General features: G+C 41.4%; 1 protein-coding gene across 1 annotated transcript in view; it reads left to right on the top strand.

Annotated features, from left to right (window-relative positions):
- MALRD1 (MAM and LDL receptor class A domain containing 1) overlaps positions 1–13,239 on the top strand; it is a 238,211-nt gene that overhangs the window by 207,205 nt on the left and 17,767 nt on the right. The window contains exons 38-39 of the mRNA XM_081881827.1: positions 10,223–10,305; positions 10,398–10,494. Of these exons, the coding sequence (XP_081737953.1) occupies positions 10,223–10,305; positions 10,398–10,494 (180 nt within the window). The remainder of the gene's footprint in view (positions 1–10,222; positions 10,306–10,397; positions 10,495–13,239) is intronic.

The following is a 13,239-nucleotide window of genomic DNA, read 5'->3' as shown; positions in this document are numbered from 1 at the left end:
AAATAATCCTGTTATTTAATATTCAGACCAATTTTTCCTGTAGAAAGGTGGGGGGAGATCAGTTCAAACATCATGTACAGATAACTAGTAATTTCATATTCAGGCCAGAATAAACTGATTTATTTCAGGTATTTGAAACTAACTCCCCCCCCCCTATATATATCACAGCTTACTGTTCTTTCTGTAATTGAACTTTCATCTGCCTTACCTAATATCAGGTGAGCAAAATAATGACTCCCTACCCCCCAACATGGCTATTTCTTACCCATCCTAGATTGAAAAATGCAGAAATAGAAGCATTCTTCCCCCCCCCCCCCAGCTACAATTAGATTTTCAGTCTGCGTACTCACTCAAAAGAGGTGAAATGCGTTAATTCTACTGGATGTGGTATACGTGTAATATACATATGCAGCACAGCAACATTGCCCTCTTCTGCTTGAAACTGGACCTGCTCCTCTGGCTTTCATCATTTCCCTTCCTGTTGATGGCCAGCGATTCAAGTGTTGTTGGCCTTGGCCTTAAACAGTTTCGGCTTATACCCCCAACTTTGTTTCCCCCTTTGTAAGACTTGGTTGGTTTGAGTTATGATAGATATGAGTGTTCTAAACACCAGTTTATAAAAGCAAACAGATATATCTATCTTTAAATAATTATACTTCCACACAAAAATGGCCTTAGCAAATAGCCAACAGCTGACAATATATTTGTCCTGGTAGGACTTGGCGGAAGCTCTTTTTTCCTAATCCTCTTTGCTTCTCATTGTAGAGTTTTACTCCACCACGGCTGCTCTGGTATTTACAGAATGTTGTGGTTTCTTAGGTCAAAAGCTAGAGTATTTCTATCTCTAGTCAGCTTGTCACTCAAAGAAGTGCAAATCCAATCATGTAACACAGTTCAACACTAGGTGGTTGGGGTCACTTGCATTCATGGGGTTATGTTGCATATAATTTATTTTAGTGGTGGTGTATTTGGTTAGGAGTGCTTCGAAAAGCAAGCTCATCAGTTCCAGTGCTTATTGTTGTTAGCCGCCCTGAGCCCGGCTTCGGCTGGGGAGGGCGGGATATAAATAACATTTATTATTATTATTATTATTATTATTATTATTATTATTATTATTAACAGAATTGAGACAAACAGGTGCAGCTCATAGATTATTGCAAGCAAAGTTAGCAAGGCCTTACATACCCCAGTCTTGCAGTTTCCCCACCTAAAGGGACAAGTAACTCATCTTGGGGAAAGAGGAGGCAGAGGCGGCCAGTAGTTCAGAGGCTCTGGCCAATTGTCTGCCCTCACCAGGCTTTATGTATGTAGGTTCAACCCATTTTACTGCTTTCCTGCTACCCAAGGGAAAGGGGATGTTAAATTACTGGTTTCCTTTCATTATAGTGAAACAGCACTGTTTTCTTATAATAGAAAGAAGTAAGGAAAAGGTTTGGAAAGAAACCCAATCATTTATCATAATGCTACACAAAACACACTTGGTTGGTTGGGGAGTAAACCCCATTGGATTAAGTAGGATTTGCAAGTAAACATGGATGGGATTATGCGGCACAGGATTTGTTTTTATGTAGAGGAGGAAACTAGAAAAGGTGTCTTTCCTTCCTTTGCATCGTTTTGTAAAATGTGGTTTCTAAAAGAAGAAGCATCTCATAATTATGAGGGGAACATCCAGCATTCCCCCTTTATCTATTTGGTCCAATGTAAAATAAATAAATAAAACAAATCAGCCTCAGACATTATTGTTTGATGTTGTCTTCTGTGGGAGTAGATGAATTTACGTTTGCTTGGGAATGACAAAATGATTTATTCACTCCAATATCCACCTGGCAGAAGTAATGTCCTATTCTGGCAAACTCCAATTGAAACAGGCCATTTCAGCTGATAAGAATACCACACTGAGATTTGGGGGGTGGGGGCGGATAAGAGAAAGAAGCGCAGAATTATATCACAGAATTGTTTTTAGGACATGTGTGACATAATGCATACAATGAAATACCATCATTGTTTGAACCTATAAAATAACAGACTGATTAATGTTATCGGGGCCTTGCAGATTCATTCATGGGGAAGATATCCAGAAGGTAAACAACAGTGGGAAGCTGATACTTCGCATCCTTTGACCGGGATGAATGGTCATGTTCTGCTTTCTAGCACACTAGAGTGCAGATGTGACAAAAGTCTCTGAATATTGCAATATCCTATCTGCTGTATGATTATTTAGCAGGTAATAGAGCCATGACTGTTCGGAAGGTAACTTTATTAGGGCAACTCCTGCTTATAGCTCAACTGATTTCAATTAATTTGAACATCAGGGGTGCAGGACTGGGGGAGAGAAGCAGATTACAAAAATAAACAATGGTTTCCAGAGTGGTAACTGTGTTGGTCTCTTGCAGCAAAAACGACAGCCTGTCTTGTGGCACCTTTAACTAACACCTTTATTATGACAAAGACTTCCATTGATTAGAATTCACTTCATCAGATGCATGAAGTATTATCTTTCATTACAGACATATATTCAGAGAGGCTTTTGCAGAGCACTGGGCTTTGAGGGGCAGGGAGAGAACTGTAAACAGCATAAATAATTGTGACATCTTATAACTGAAATCACTAATGAGACTGGGTTTAGGAACAGGATCTGCTGAAGAAAAAAACCTGTGTTATTATATTATGCAGGTAAAATCAGTGAACTCAGGCTTTGCTGATCAGGGTCTAGTAGGCAGATGGGTGGCTAAGTTTGTTTGTATTTTTCCCAAATGAACTCAAAAGCCGCCTTCCATTTGCTTACTAACTTAATGTTTTCAGATATACATAACATGAATTTGTGTGTGTTCGTGCTATTGATATTAATTTTTGTATCTTTATTTTAGATGTTATGATTTATGTGGAAATTGTTTCAATTTGGTTCAATTTTTTTGATGTTTTACTGTTCATGGGTACTTCTGTTGTGTTTGTAATTATGTAGGTTTTTTCATGTTGTATGTTGCCTTGAGCAGGGTTTTAACAGTGCAAAGACTACAAACAAGTAAAATTATGTATGCATGCATGTATGTATGTATGTATCTACAGTAGTCTGTTAAAAATATATATATTGTTTTTGGAATAGTTAAAGCATGTATACAAAAACATACCCTCCAACCTTTCTCCGATGAAAATAGGGATATCCCATTCCATAATGATAATTTTACTATTTATACCCCATACATCTTACTGAGTTGCCCCAGCCACTCTGTGCAGCTTCGAACATATATAAAACCTAATAAAACATTAAACTTTTTTTAAAAACTTCCCTATACAGGATTGCCTTCAGACAGCGCAGGGGCTGGATAACTCCATACCCTCTAACATTTCTCCAATGAAAAAGGGACATCCTAAGGAAAAGTGGGACATTCTTGGATCAAATCAGAAACTGGGACGGCTTCTCTAAATCAGGGGTGTCCCTGGAAATTAAGCAGACATTATATAAGATAGCAACCTAAGTGCATCTAGAAAGTTCCTGACTATGATGATAACAGGCTAGACTGAGGCAATTATAGATTTCTAATACAGATTCAGAGGTTCATGCTTATTCTTCAAACTAAGCAGTCCCTCTAGACTTTTAAGAAGCAGTCTTGAACAGTCAAATGATTGTTTGAAAGCCCTTCCAGTGTTAATTAAAGGACTTGCTTGATTTAAATGTAATCATTGGTGTTAATTTTTAAAGTTCCTTCAAAAAGGCATTACCTTTAAAGGGGTGCTTTATTAACCCTGGTTATTGCAGACACGTGCACATCTTTATTCCATTTGTGTTTCTGCTTCTTAAACAAAAGCTGCAATTTTAAAGAACTTACTCAAACTTTAGGAACCTAAGAATACATGACACTTTGAGGGGAGATCAGGAGTTTGCCAACTTACGTGGTCAAGAAAATAATTCATGGAAACAATCCTATGGCCAAGATTGAAATGAACAGCTTGAAATTCAAGTTTCAAAAATTATTTGACAAGGCATGGTGCTTTCTCACTTCTATACTTTAAATCCAAGCAGCATTTTATTTGTGCCCTATCACGTTTTGGGTGGCCAGCATGCACAATATTTAAAATGATACGTAAGTAAAATAATATTCAAATGCAAAATTGTTTAAACTTGTCTGGCACAGCAGGTGCTTCCATCGTAGATAAATTTCAGGGAGGTACAAATGATGCATACACAGAGTATAGGGACTGTGCACCAAGGACTGGTGCCAGCGAGCAGCCAGTTTGGGCCCTAGCCAAGGCCCAGGGGCTCTCAAGAGCACCCTGCCCTAGACTCATCCCTACTGCCCCACATCCTACTAGCTACCCTCCTCCTGGACTGGACAGTTTGGGCTGCACATGAACTTGTGTGGTGTAGGCTCCCTTGAACAGCAAGGATTCATCTTACATTCACAGCTACTGCCCAGCATGAACTTAGTTACCATACATTCTATGTCTGCTAGTTTTATGCTAAGCAGCCACTGTCCATATGAACCAAATCACTCTAATTCTAGCAATCATACTCCACACACCTTCCTGCCAAATGCAATGTGCAGAAGGAAGCCAACAGATATCATAAAACAATAGAGTTGGAAGGTATCCCAAGGGTCATTTAGTCCAACCCCCTGCAATGCAGGATTTTCAATTAAAGCATCCATGACAAATGTGGCCATCCAACCTCGGCTTAACAGTCTCCAAGGAAGGAGAGTCCACCATCTCCGAGGGAGTCCATTCCACCGTCGAACGGCTCTTACTGTTAGAAGGTTATTCCTGGTGTTTAGTTCAAATCTCGTTTGTTATAACTTGAATTCAGTTCAGGTCCTACCCTCTGGAGCAGGAGAAAACAAGATTGCTCCATCTTCCATGTGACAACCCTTGAGATATTTGAAGTTGACTATCATATATCCTGCCAGCCTCCTCTTTACCAGGCTAAACATACGCAACTCCCTCATAAAGCTTGGTTTCCAGACCCTTCATCATTTTAGTTGCCCTGTTCTGCACATGTTCCAGCCTGTCTATATTCATCTTAAATTGTGGTATCCAGAACTGGACCATAGAATTCCAGGTGTGGTCTGCCCAAAATACCCAAAATCCAGTAAAGGGTCAAGGTAGTGAAGGCAACAGTAGCTTTTACAGTCCTTTTTCTTCTCTTTGTTGAAGGAAGGGTGTTGAGCTGAAAATAATCCAATGGGATCTTTTCTTCTCCTTCCCCCTTCCCTTCCCCCACGGTAGCTTCTTGAGAAGTAACAGGAATTATTTTTCTCATCAGGCCAGTCACCAACACTCAGCCAGCCTACATTACATACCTGTTGTGAAAGTATAAGTAAAGGTTAAGGGACCCATGACCATTAGGTCCAGTCGTGACCGACTCTGGGGTTGCGGCACTCATCTCGCTTTATTGGCCGAGGGAGCTGGCGTACAGCTTCCGGGTCATGTGGCCAGCATAACTAAGCCACTTCTGGAGAACCAGATCAGCGCACAGAAACGCCGTTTACCTTCCTGCCTATTTATCTACTTGCACTTTGACGTGCTTTCGAACTGCTAAGTTGGCAGGAGCAGGGACCGAGCAATGGGAGCTCACCCCGTCATGGGGATTTGAACCGCCGACCTTCTGATCGGCAAGTCCTAGGCTCTGTGGTTTAACTCACAGCGCCATAGGAGACACAAAATGGCTGCAAAAGGAAATTTACTGCTTGTATCCTAGGCGTAAAATTTTGGTTCCGTTAACCAGAGTGGTGTATCTTGATACTATAAATAGCCATATTTTTCTCCCCTCACCCCTCAGATGAGTACAGACACAAGGTTGCAACCAATCTTAATCTGGCCTGATTATTGTGTGTTTTAGATACATAAATCCCCCTTGTGTTCAACTGAGCTTACTCCCTTGGCCTTTAGCCACTGGGGGTGGGTCATTGTGGACTGCTTTCATTTTTAAATGATTAAAAAATAATAAACATGTTTTTACTATTTTAGCTTTTCAAGTAAAATGGTATTGAAAAACATACAGACAGAAAAGTGCATGGAGTGGGGTCCATAACTCTTTAGGACCCCAGGGATTACTGATTGCTTGGTGAAGAAGAAGAAATGAAACCTGCTCCCACTTTCCAACATTCTGCCAAATTGCACCATTATAAATCCAGCCCTGTGGGTAGAGTCCAAACAGGATGAGTCAACCATTCTTCCTACAGTGTGACTGTGCCTCCCAAGCAGATTGGAGAAAACATTTTGGCAGTTGGATATAAGGATATGTACGATAATGGAGGAACCCTGTTGGCTGGCTTATCTCTCATCTGCCATATGTTGTCAGGAAAAGGATGTTCCTTGTCGGGATATTGAAATATTTTGTATATAGAAATGGTTATCTTTGGGCTTCAGATTGCAAATGGATGGCGTTTTTATGATAAAGCACAGTTACAAAAATGTGCTGCCGCTAGTTAGTCATGAAGCAATTAGTCCAGGCAAATTAATTGCTTGTATTTAATGTGGAAATTTTAGAGCTTTGTGGCCTAGGGGATTTCCTTGGTAACTTCTGACAATTGCCTGTCTTCAAAATAAATTGGACTCTGGCAAGGAGGCTTATTAAGGAACCTTTCCTTTCCTTGCTAGTGTAGAATGAACAAATCCCACAGAGGGTACATATTTGATCACTTCCCGGGAAGGTCTTTATTCCACAATATTATTTGTGTACCATCAGGCTGCTACTCAAGACACTGAGCCCAATAGCAGTAACTTGGGTGAAAGAAAACAACTCATTTTCCTTCCTGATTTTAAAGAGTTGTTCAGTGCAGCCCAAGTGTGGCAAGAGAAGAGCAATAGTTGTTGTTGACCAAATTGCTGAGGGCTGTATGTACCATCCATTGCTTGAGTACTGTTTCTGCATACAAATGCTCCCAAGGAGAGTAGCTGTCTTAGTCTGTGGCATCAAAAAGATAAAAAGCACTGTGATAAGAGAGGCTAACCTTGTAAGATAGGTCATCGTTGTTATCCCCAAATTGCAGGTGTGCAAATGAGGCTTAGAGAGAGTGACTTGCATGATGCTTAGTGAGTTCATGGCAAGTGTAGGTTTCAAACTGGGGCCCGTTGTATTGAGGCGTAAGAATTCATAGGTAAAATCTTGTGTTGCAAGCTTGGGATTGGGCTGGATCACCTTCAGGATGTTTTCCAAATAATGTGCTTCTATGATTGTAAGAGTGGGAGATTTAGACAAGAGATAGACTGCTGAAGTGGTCAAGTTGGTTGGACAAGTGTGGCCAGACACTATTTATTGGGGAATTATTAGTTGCCATGGGAACTATTTGTTATATCTTCCTGAATTACTAGGAAGTAGACAGAGATTGCTTTGGAAGAGACATGCCTTTCCTCCTTACCCCACCCCCACCCAAGGACCTGCAGGAAGGGGCAAGCTAGGTTTGAATGTTAGAAGAACCAAATGGAGAATATGGCATTTTTTGAGGCAGAACAAAGCTGGGTTTCTTGGGGATCTGTAATCTCCTTGCAACTGACTTGTCACCCTAGAGTTTTGATGTGGGAGTGGTGGATTTGGCAATCTATTGGAGCCTTTAAGATTCCCCTCCACCTATGCTCAACCTATTTATTTGTTGTAAAGAAACCAAAAATCTCCAGTTACCTCCTTCCAAAGAAAACCAAACCTGAGAAGGTACCCTTGGAACTTCCTACAACTCAAAGAATTCAAGTGAGCACAGAGAGGGGGAAGAAATATTATTCTGTTCACATTTAAAAGTGAACTTACTTAATTCACCCTTCCCAAAACAAGAGGTGGACCCAAACACAGTCATCCTTTCAAATTCACGCCTCTCTGAATTTTGCAGTGCAATTGTTTTGCAGCCAGTCATGGGTATATTAGAAGAAATTGACACTAAAATGCTGACAATTTTTTGTGAAGACTGTCAGGACTTGGAAGATAATGAGAGGCTGGTGTGTCTGTGTGTGTGTGTGTGTGTGTGTGTGTGTGTGTGTGTGTTTAGGATCAAATGCAGCATTTTGAAACAAAGAGGGACGGAGAGAGAGCTGAGAATTAGCTGGTGGCTGAGTGCCTCTTAGGGGTGCAAGCTGCCTTTCTATGGAGATCTGATGAGAAGCTGTATATTTACTGCTTGCTTCCACTGGCGCACTACCTGTAAATAGGCCAAATACAGCAATGGAGTCCTAAGTCTCCAGTCAGCTCTCCTCCAAGTGAAGTGGAACATGTGTAGTGCTGCCTCTGAAATTTTTACCGCTTGCAAAGTATGGAGTGTATAACAATATTATTTGTATTTGGCTTAACTGGGCCCTCATGCCTATCATCTAAAAGCACAGACAATGGTGTCATGCAGCCCCGAATATTGTGCAACAGCTCATATATCAAGTTGCTGCTTTGTTATTTTGCAAATCCAAGGCTGACAATTGCAGGTTTGCTGCCTATTTGAAATGGTTATCTAGAAGAGTAATCATATGGCTATAAAAAACCCACAGATCTGTATTTTCTCATTTTCTCATTGTTGTTTTCCCCTCTACATCTTCCCCCCCTCTCTCTTGCCTCTCTCGCTCTGATTCTTTCCCTGATTTCATCACTGTTCCACCCAATCTCCTGAGATCTAATTTCATTGCTTCCCTTGCCAGTTTCCAGCTTTCCAGAACTGCAGCTTTTTGTCTTCTGCTTGCTTCATCTTTAATCTGTGCATCGACATTTTTTCCACATTCAAAGAAACTCACTCTTTCCTTTAAGACTAGATACATAATAGTGGAATTGTCTTCCATTTATTTATTTTTAAAGATCTGTTGTCCTCTTACCACTTGGTCATCATGAACCTTATTTCTGAAGACCTTAATACCCAGGCGACATCATTTGGCAGTTTTTCTGATACACAAACCCCAGGCTACTGTACGAAAGGCTATGAGGTTGATATCAGTGCTTTGAATTATGCCTGGAAACAAATAGGAAGCCCATGAAATTCTTTCCATATTGGAAATATATATTCCATGATGCTAGAACCAGACAGGAAAGTTTGCTCCACATTCTACACTAACCAAAGTTTCTGAGTAGTCTTCAAAGGCAGCTCCACATGCAAAATATTGCAGTAGTCTGAACTGGATGTTAGTAGGGCATGGACTACTGTGACCAAGCTGTTTCTGTCCAAAGGGGGCCATAATTGAAGCACCAGTTTCAGTTAGTAAAAGGCTTTCCTGTGTCACATGCATACTCCTTAAACATCCAAGATAAGGGCCAGGTCTAAAAGCACCCTCGAGCTAAGAACTTTGGGGCATGCATCTTCATCTTACCTAGCTTTAAAAAGGCAGTGGAATTAGAGAAAAGTGAGCATTACAACCAGAAATGCCCTAAATAAGAGACTTTGGGGCTTGCAATATGGTGGTTGATTACTTTTCAGTCAAGACTGAAAAGCATCTATAGGACTAGAGCCTCTTTACTAATACTGTGGTACCTCGAGTTACAAACACCTCAGGTTACAAACGCTTCAGGTTACAAACTCCGCTAACCTGGAAGAGTTACCTTGAATTGAGAACTTTGCCCCAGGATGAGAACGGAAATCGTGCCCCGGCGGCGCAGCAGCAGCAAGAGGCCCCATTACCAAAAGCACGCCTCTAGTTAAGAACAGTTTCAGGTTAAGATCGGACCTCCAGACCGAATTAGGTTCGTAAGTAGAGGTACCATTGTAGTGTGAAATCACAACACAGGGTGTTTGTATTAGCACAGGTTGCCAGGACATTGTCAGCACAGCAGTAAGGGAAGATGTACGGTAAATACTTAGGTATAAACTGTGGGATGTTTAAATTGGTATAATTTGCTGCCTAATTTTGGAGTGGCAATTTGGTAAAAAAAATAATTAAAACCCTAATGTTTCCTGGAAGGGGAAGTAAAACAAAAAGAGAAACAAGATTTGTTCTTTTAATTAGTAAACAAAATATTTTCTCCATTAGCTCCCAAATAGGTCCATGGAACTGGCTATGGTGATGAATGCTATCGTGTTCTGCTTTCCTGCCCTTCCAGTTTGTTCTGGACATTTAAGATGTACATGTTAATTCTGAGCTAGATTCCAAGCAAATCTTATTCACACTTTTACATGGACATTGACAGATTATGTATTGCTCATTTCAGTTGCATTATTGAACTTATTCCTCATGTAGGCTCTGTTTGTACCACATTATATGTTATGGTGCAGATTTAATATTCATTTTCTCATATCTGACAACAATCCTCCCCACCCGCCATCCCCAGATGTGAAAAGGAGTGGAAAGGAAACCGTTGCCACATGAAGGCTAAGTCTCCTCCGACTCCATCTTCTGGTTCCCTGCAAAATGGTGAGTCCAGTCAAATCAATAAAATATCTTCAGGCAATTTTGTGGATACGTTTCCTTGCTTATTTATCTCATTCCCTTGCTTGTCTCTGCAGATACTTGGACTGGGCTAGGGATTGGATTAGCTTTCCTGTTGATTGAAATTGCAGTCGCTGTTTCATGCATCCTTTCAAAGAGGAAATTGCCAAGAACGTAAGTGAAGTCTTTCATTGTGTACAAAGAAAATCAGGCCCCGGTGTGGAACAAAGCAGAGGGAATAGCAGCCCATTTTCTTAGTTCAGCTTTTTAATCTTGCCTCAGGGCTGTGCACCAACAAGAATACTACAAAAGTTTTTCAACCCTAGACAACTTCAAGTGGATAGAAGGGTCAAAGGGGAATAAGTTGAAACTTGATTGCTTGAGCACGAGTGGTTTTAAAGACACATTAAAGACACATGCGCGTAGAAATTCAGCAACATTGATTTTAGGGGCAGTTTCAAGGGATAGCTGTGGCATTTTGCAAAACCTTTCCAAAGGCAAATCAAGCAGCAAATGAATACTAGCTTCCATAGTGTCAGGGACCAGGGACCATCATGGGGTGATGGAGGCAAGGACTCCGAACCTGAAACAGAAGGGCACGTGGGGCCAGCCCCAGAACCACTGTTACCAGACCCCCCAAGGTTATGGCATTGCCTTCTTCTAACTCAAGAGGACTCCACTGCAGAAGGCTCAAGAAGACCTGAGGCTCCTCTACAGGAGTAGGAGATAACTATTATTGATAGCTGGCCCCTTTCAATAAAGCAGCATCTTGCAGCACAGATGCTGCTAGCAATTGGACTGCTAGCAATTAGTCCTACTGCTGCAGAAGGACTCAGTTCCAGCTTGTTCCTTGCTGGAGCAACTTCGGACTTCTATATATTCCCAGAGCACTGCCTGAAATTTGCTCTGCTTTACTCTCAAGCCATGCCAGTGTGTGCTGAATTGAGTCTGTGAGCAGTCTGCATGCCAGATGGATCTCGCAGTCAGCTTTGGTTGTGCTAGTAATCAGAGAGTGTTTCAAAGCTGGGCACATGCATATGTTTCAAGGTTCAATCTTCTGTATCGCTAGTTGAAAAGATCTTAGGTGGCCCAACTGGGAAAGACTAAGACACTGGCGAACAAGTCCCACTTAGGGTACACAATACTGGACCAACATGATCTGTTTCGACATGAGGCAGTTTTATGTGTTCACACCTGCTTGGGGAAGGTATGATCATTGCAGGTCATCTGCTCTGTCCTACTCTGTTTTAGTTTCCTTTTTGAAATTTCCCCCTTATACACCTACCTTAGGTTATATCCTTTCTGCATAATCAGTCAAAAATGTGTCTCAATCTCTCAGCCTAATTTACCTCAGAGTTGTTGTGGGCATAAAATGGGAAGAGGGGGAGTTGTATGCACAACTTGGAGCTCCTTGGAGGAAAGGTGTGATATAAGTGTGAAAATAATAAATAAATATAACATTGAGCTTCAAGAGGTATAGAAATATGTGCTGCTGTGACATCTTGAGCATGTTTTTATCAGTGCTTGATAAATGAGAAGAAGTACAGGTGCATTTACTGTGCAGCAATGCCTTTTGGAAGTATGGGATTATACTGCAGAGGAAAATACCAGGATATTTCTTCCTTTAGCTTGTTCCTAATTCTCTCCTCCCCCCCCCCCCGTTTATGGTGGGGGGCTGGGGAGCAATGGGAACTATGGAATAGGGCTTCTGTGAGTTGATGTTGGTGAGAGAAGTGTGTATCAGAGGGTGTGTATCAGACAAGGATATGGAGTGTCATCATCACCAAGGAGGTTATTTGCTAAATAGAATTAAACTTGCAAAGGACTCTTGACCTCCATGATGTCAAAATATAAATTCCAAGTGTGTAGGGCCAGCTGTATTGATAATTTCAGAAATTATTTCCTTTGAAGTTTCTTCTGTGCCTCAGAACAACATCCAACTCAGCAAAATTTTTAACTGACAGAAACCCAAATAAATCTATGCACATGATAGTGCTCTGATGGCTTGAGGCAACTGGCTGGCGAACATAGCACTGTCATTTACCCGGGAGGAACATCTGACCTAGGAAATTCAGCTTCAAGGCTTCGTGCCAGAGGACAAATTCATGTAAAAGTGTTGTGTGTCCATATTCCAATTCCACTTCATATATTTTACTGGTGAAAAAGTCAATTAAAGTTTTGTGAAAGTCTAGTCTACAGCTATTGCACCTCTTGAAGAAAAAGTGACTAATGGAGCAACATATGAGAAAGTGAAGGTTATATAATGAAAAGCAAATTGTATGGAGATAAATTCATGCAATGTGCAATACAGAAGGATTGGGCTGGGCTGGGTGGTGGACAGCTTTCTTGAAGGGTGCTGTGGGTTGACGTTGGTGGTTAGGACAGACCAGGTGGAAGGCTTGAGAAGTGCCGCAGAACATAGGATAACCTCTGTATACAGGTACACGGTAAAAAGAAGACCTTGTTGTAGTCTGTTTCAGATTCAGCAGTTGCAACTGACCCTACAAAGGTATTGCTAATGTGAATGCCCTATTCAGAAGTGAGCAGTGCTATTTTTCTAGGAAAAGAGGTGCCAGAACTCACCATGAACACCTCCCTTGCTTGCTTATAATGGCAATGGCGCCTACCTGAGAGGTGCTGGAACTGAGTTCAGGCAAGTTCTGGCTGAAGCAAGCCCTGGAAGTGAGATAAACTTACAGCAGGGGTGGGAAACTTGTGACCCAGCTTTTGCTGGACTGCAACTCCTGTCAGCCCCAGCCAGCATGGCCAATGGTTGGGAATCATGGGTGTTGTAGTCCAGCTGCATCTGGGGTTCCACAGGTTCTTTACCCCTGACCTACAGGCTTATATGACCCTAAAGTATGTTTTTGAAAGTATCAGGCTATAGTGGTTGGCAAAGTGGTTGAACTATTGTTTTAT

The sequence above is a fragment of the Podarcis erhardii genome, assembly GCF_964252035.2.
Source record: "Podarcis erhardii genome assembly, chromosome: 12".
Taxonomy (NCBI): domain Eukaryota; kingdom Metazoa; phylum Chordata; class Lepidosauria; order Squamata; family Lacertidae; genus Podarcis; species Podarcis erhardii.
The sequence above is the reverse complement of the archived record's forward strand: the minus strand, read 5'-3'. Positions and strand labels throughout refer to the sequence as shown.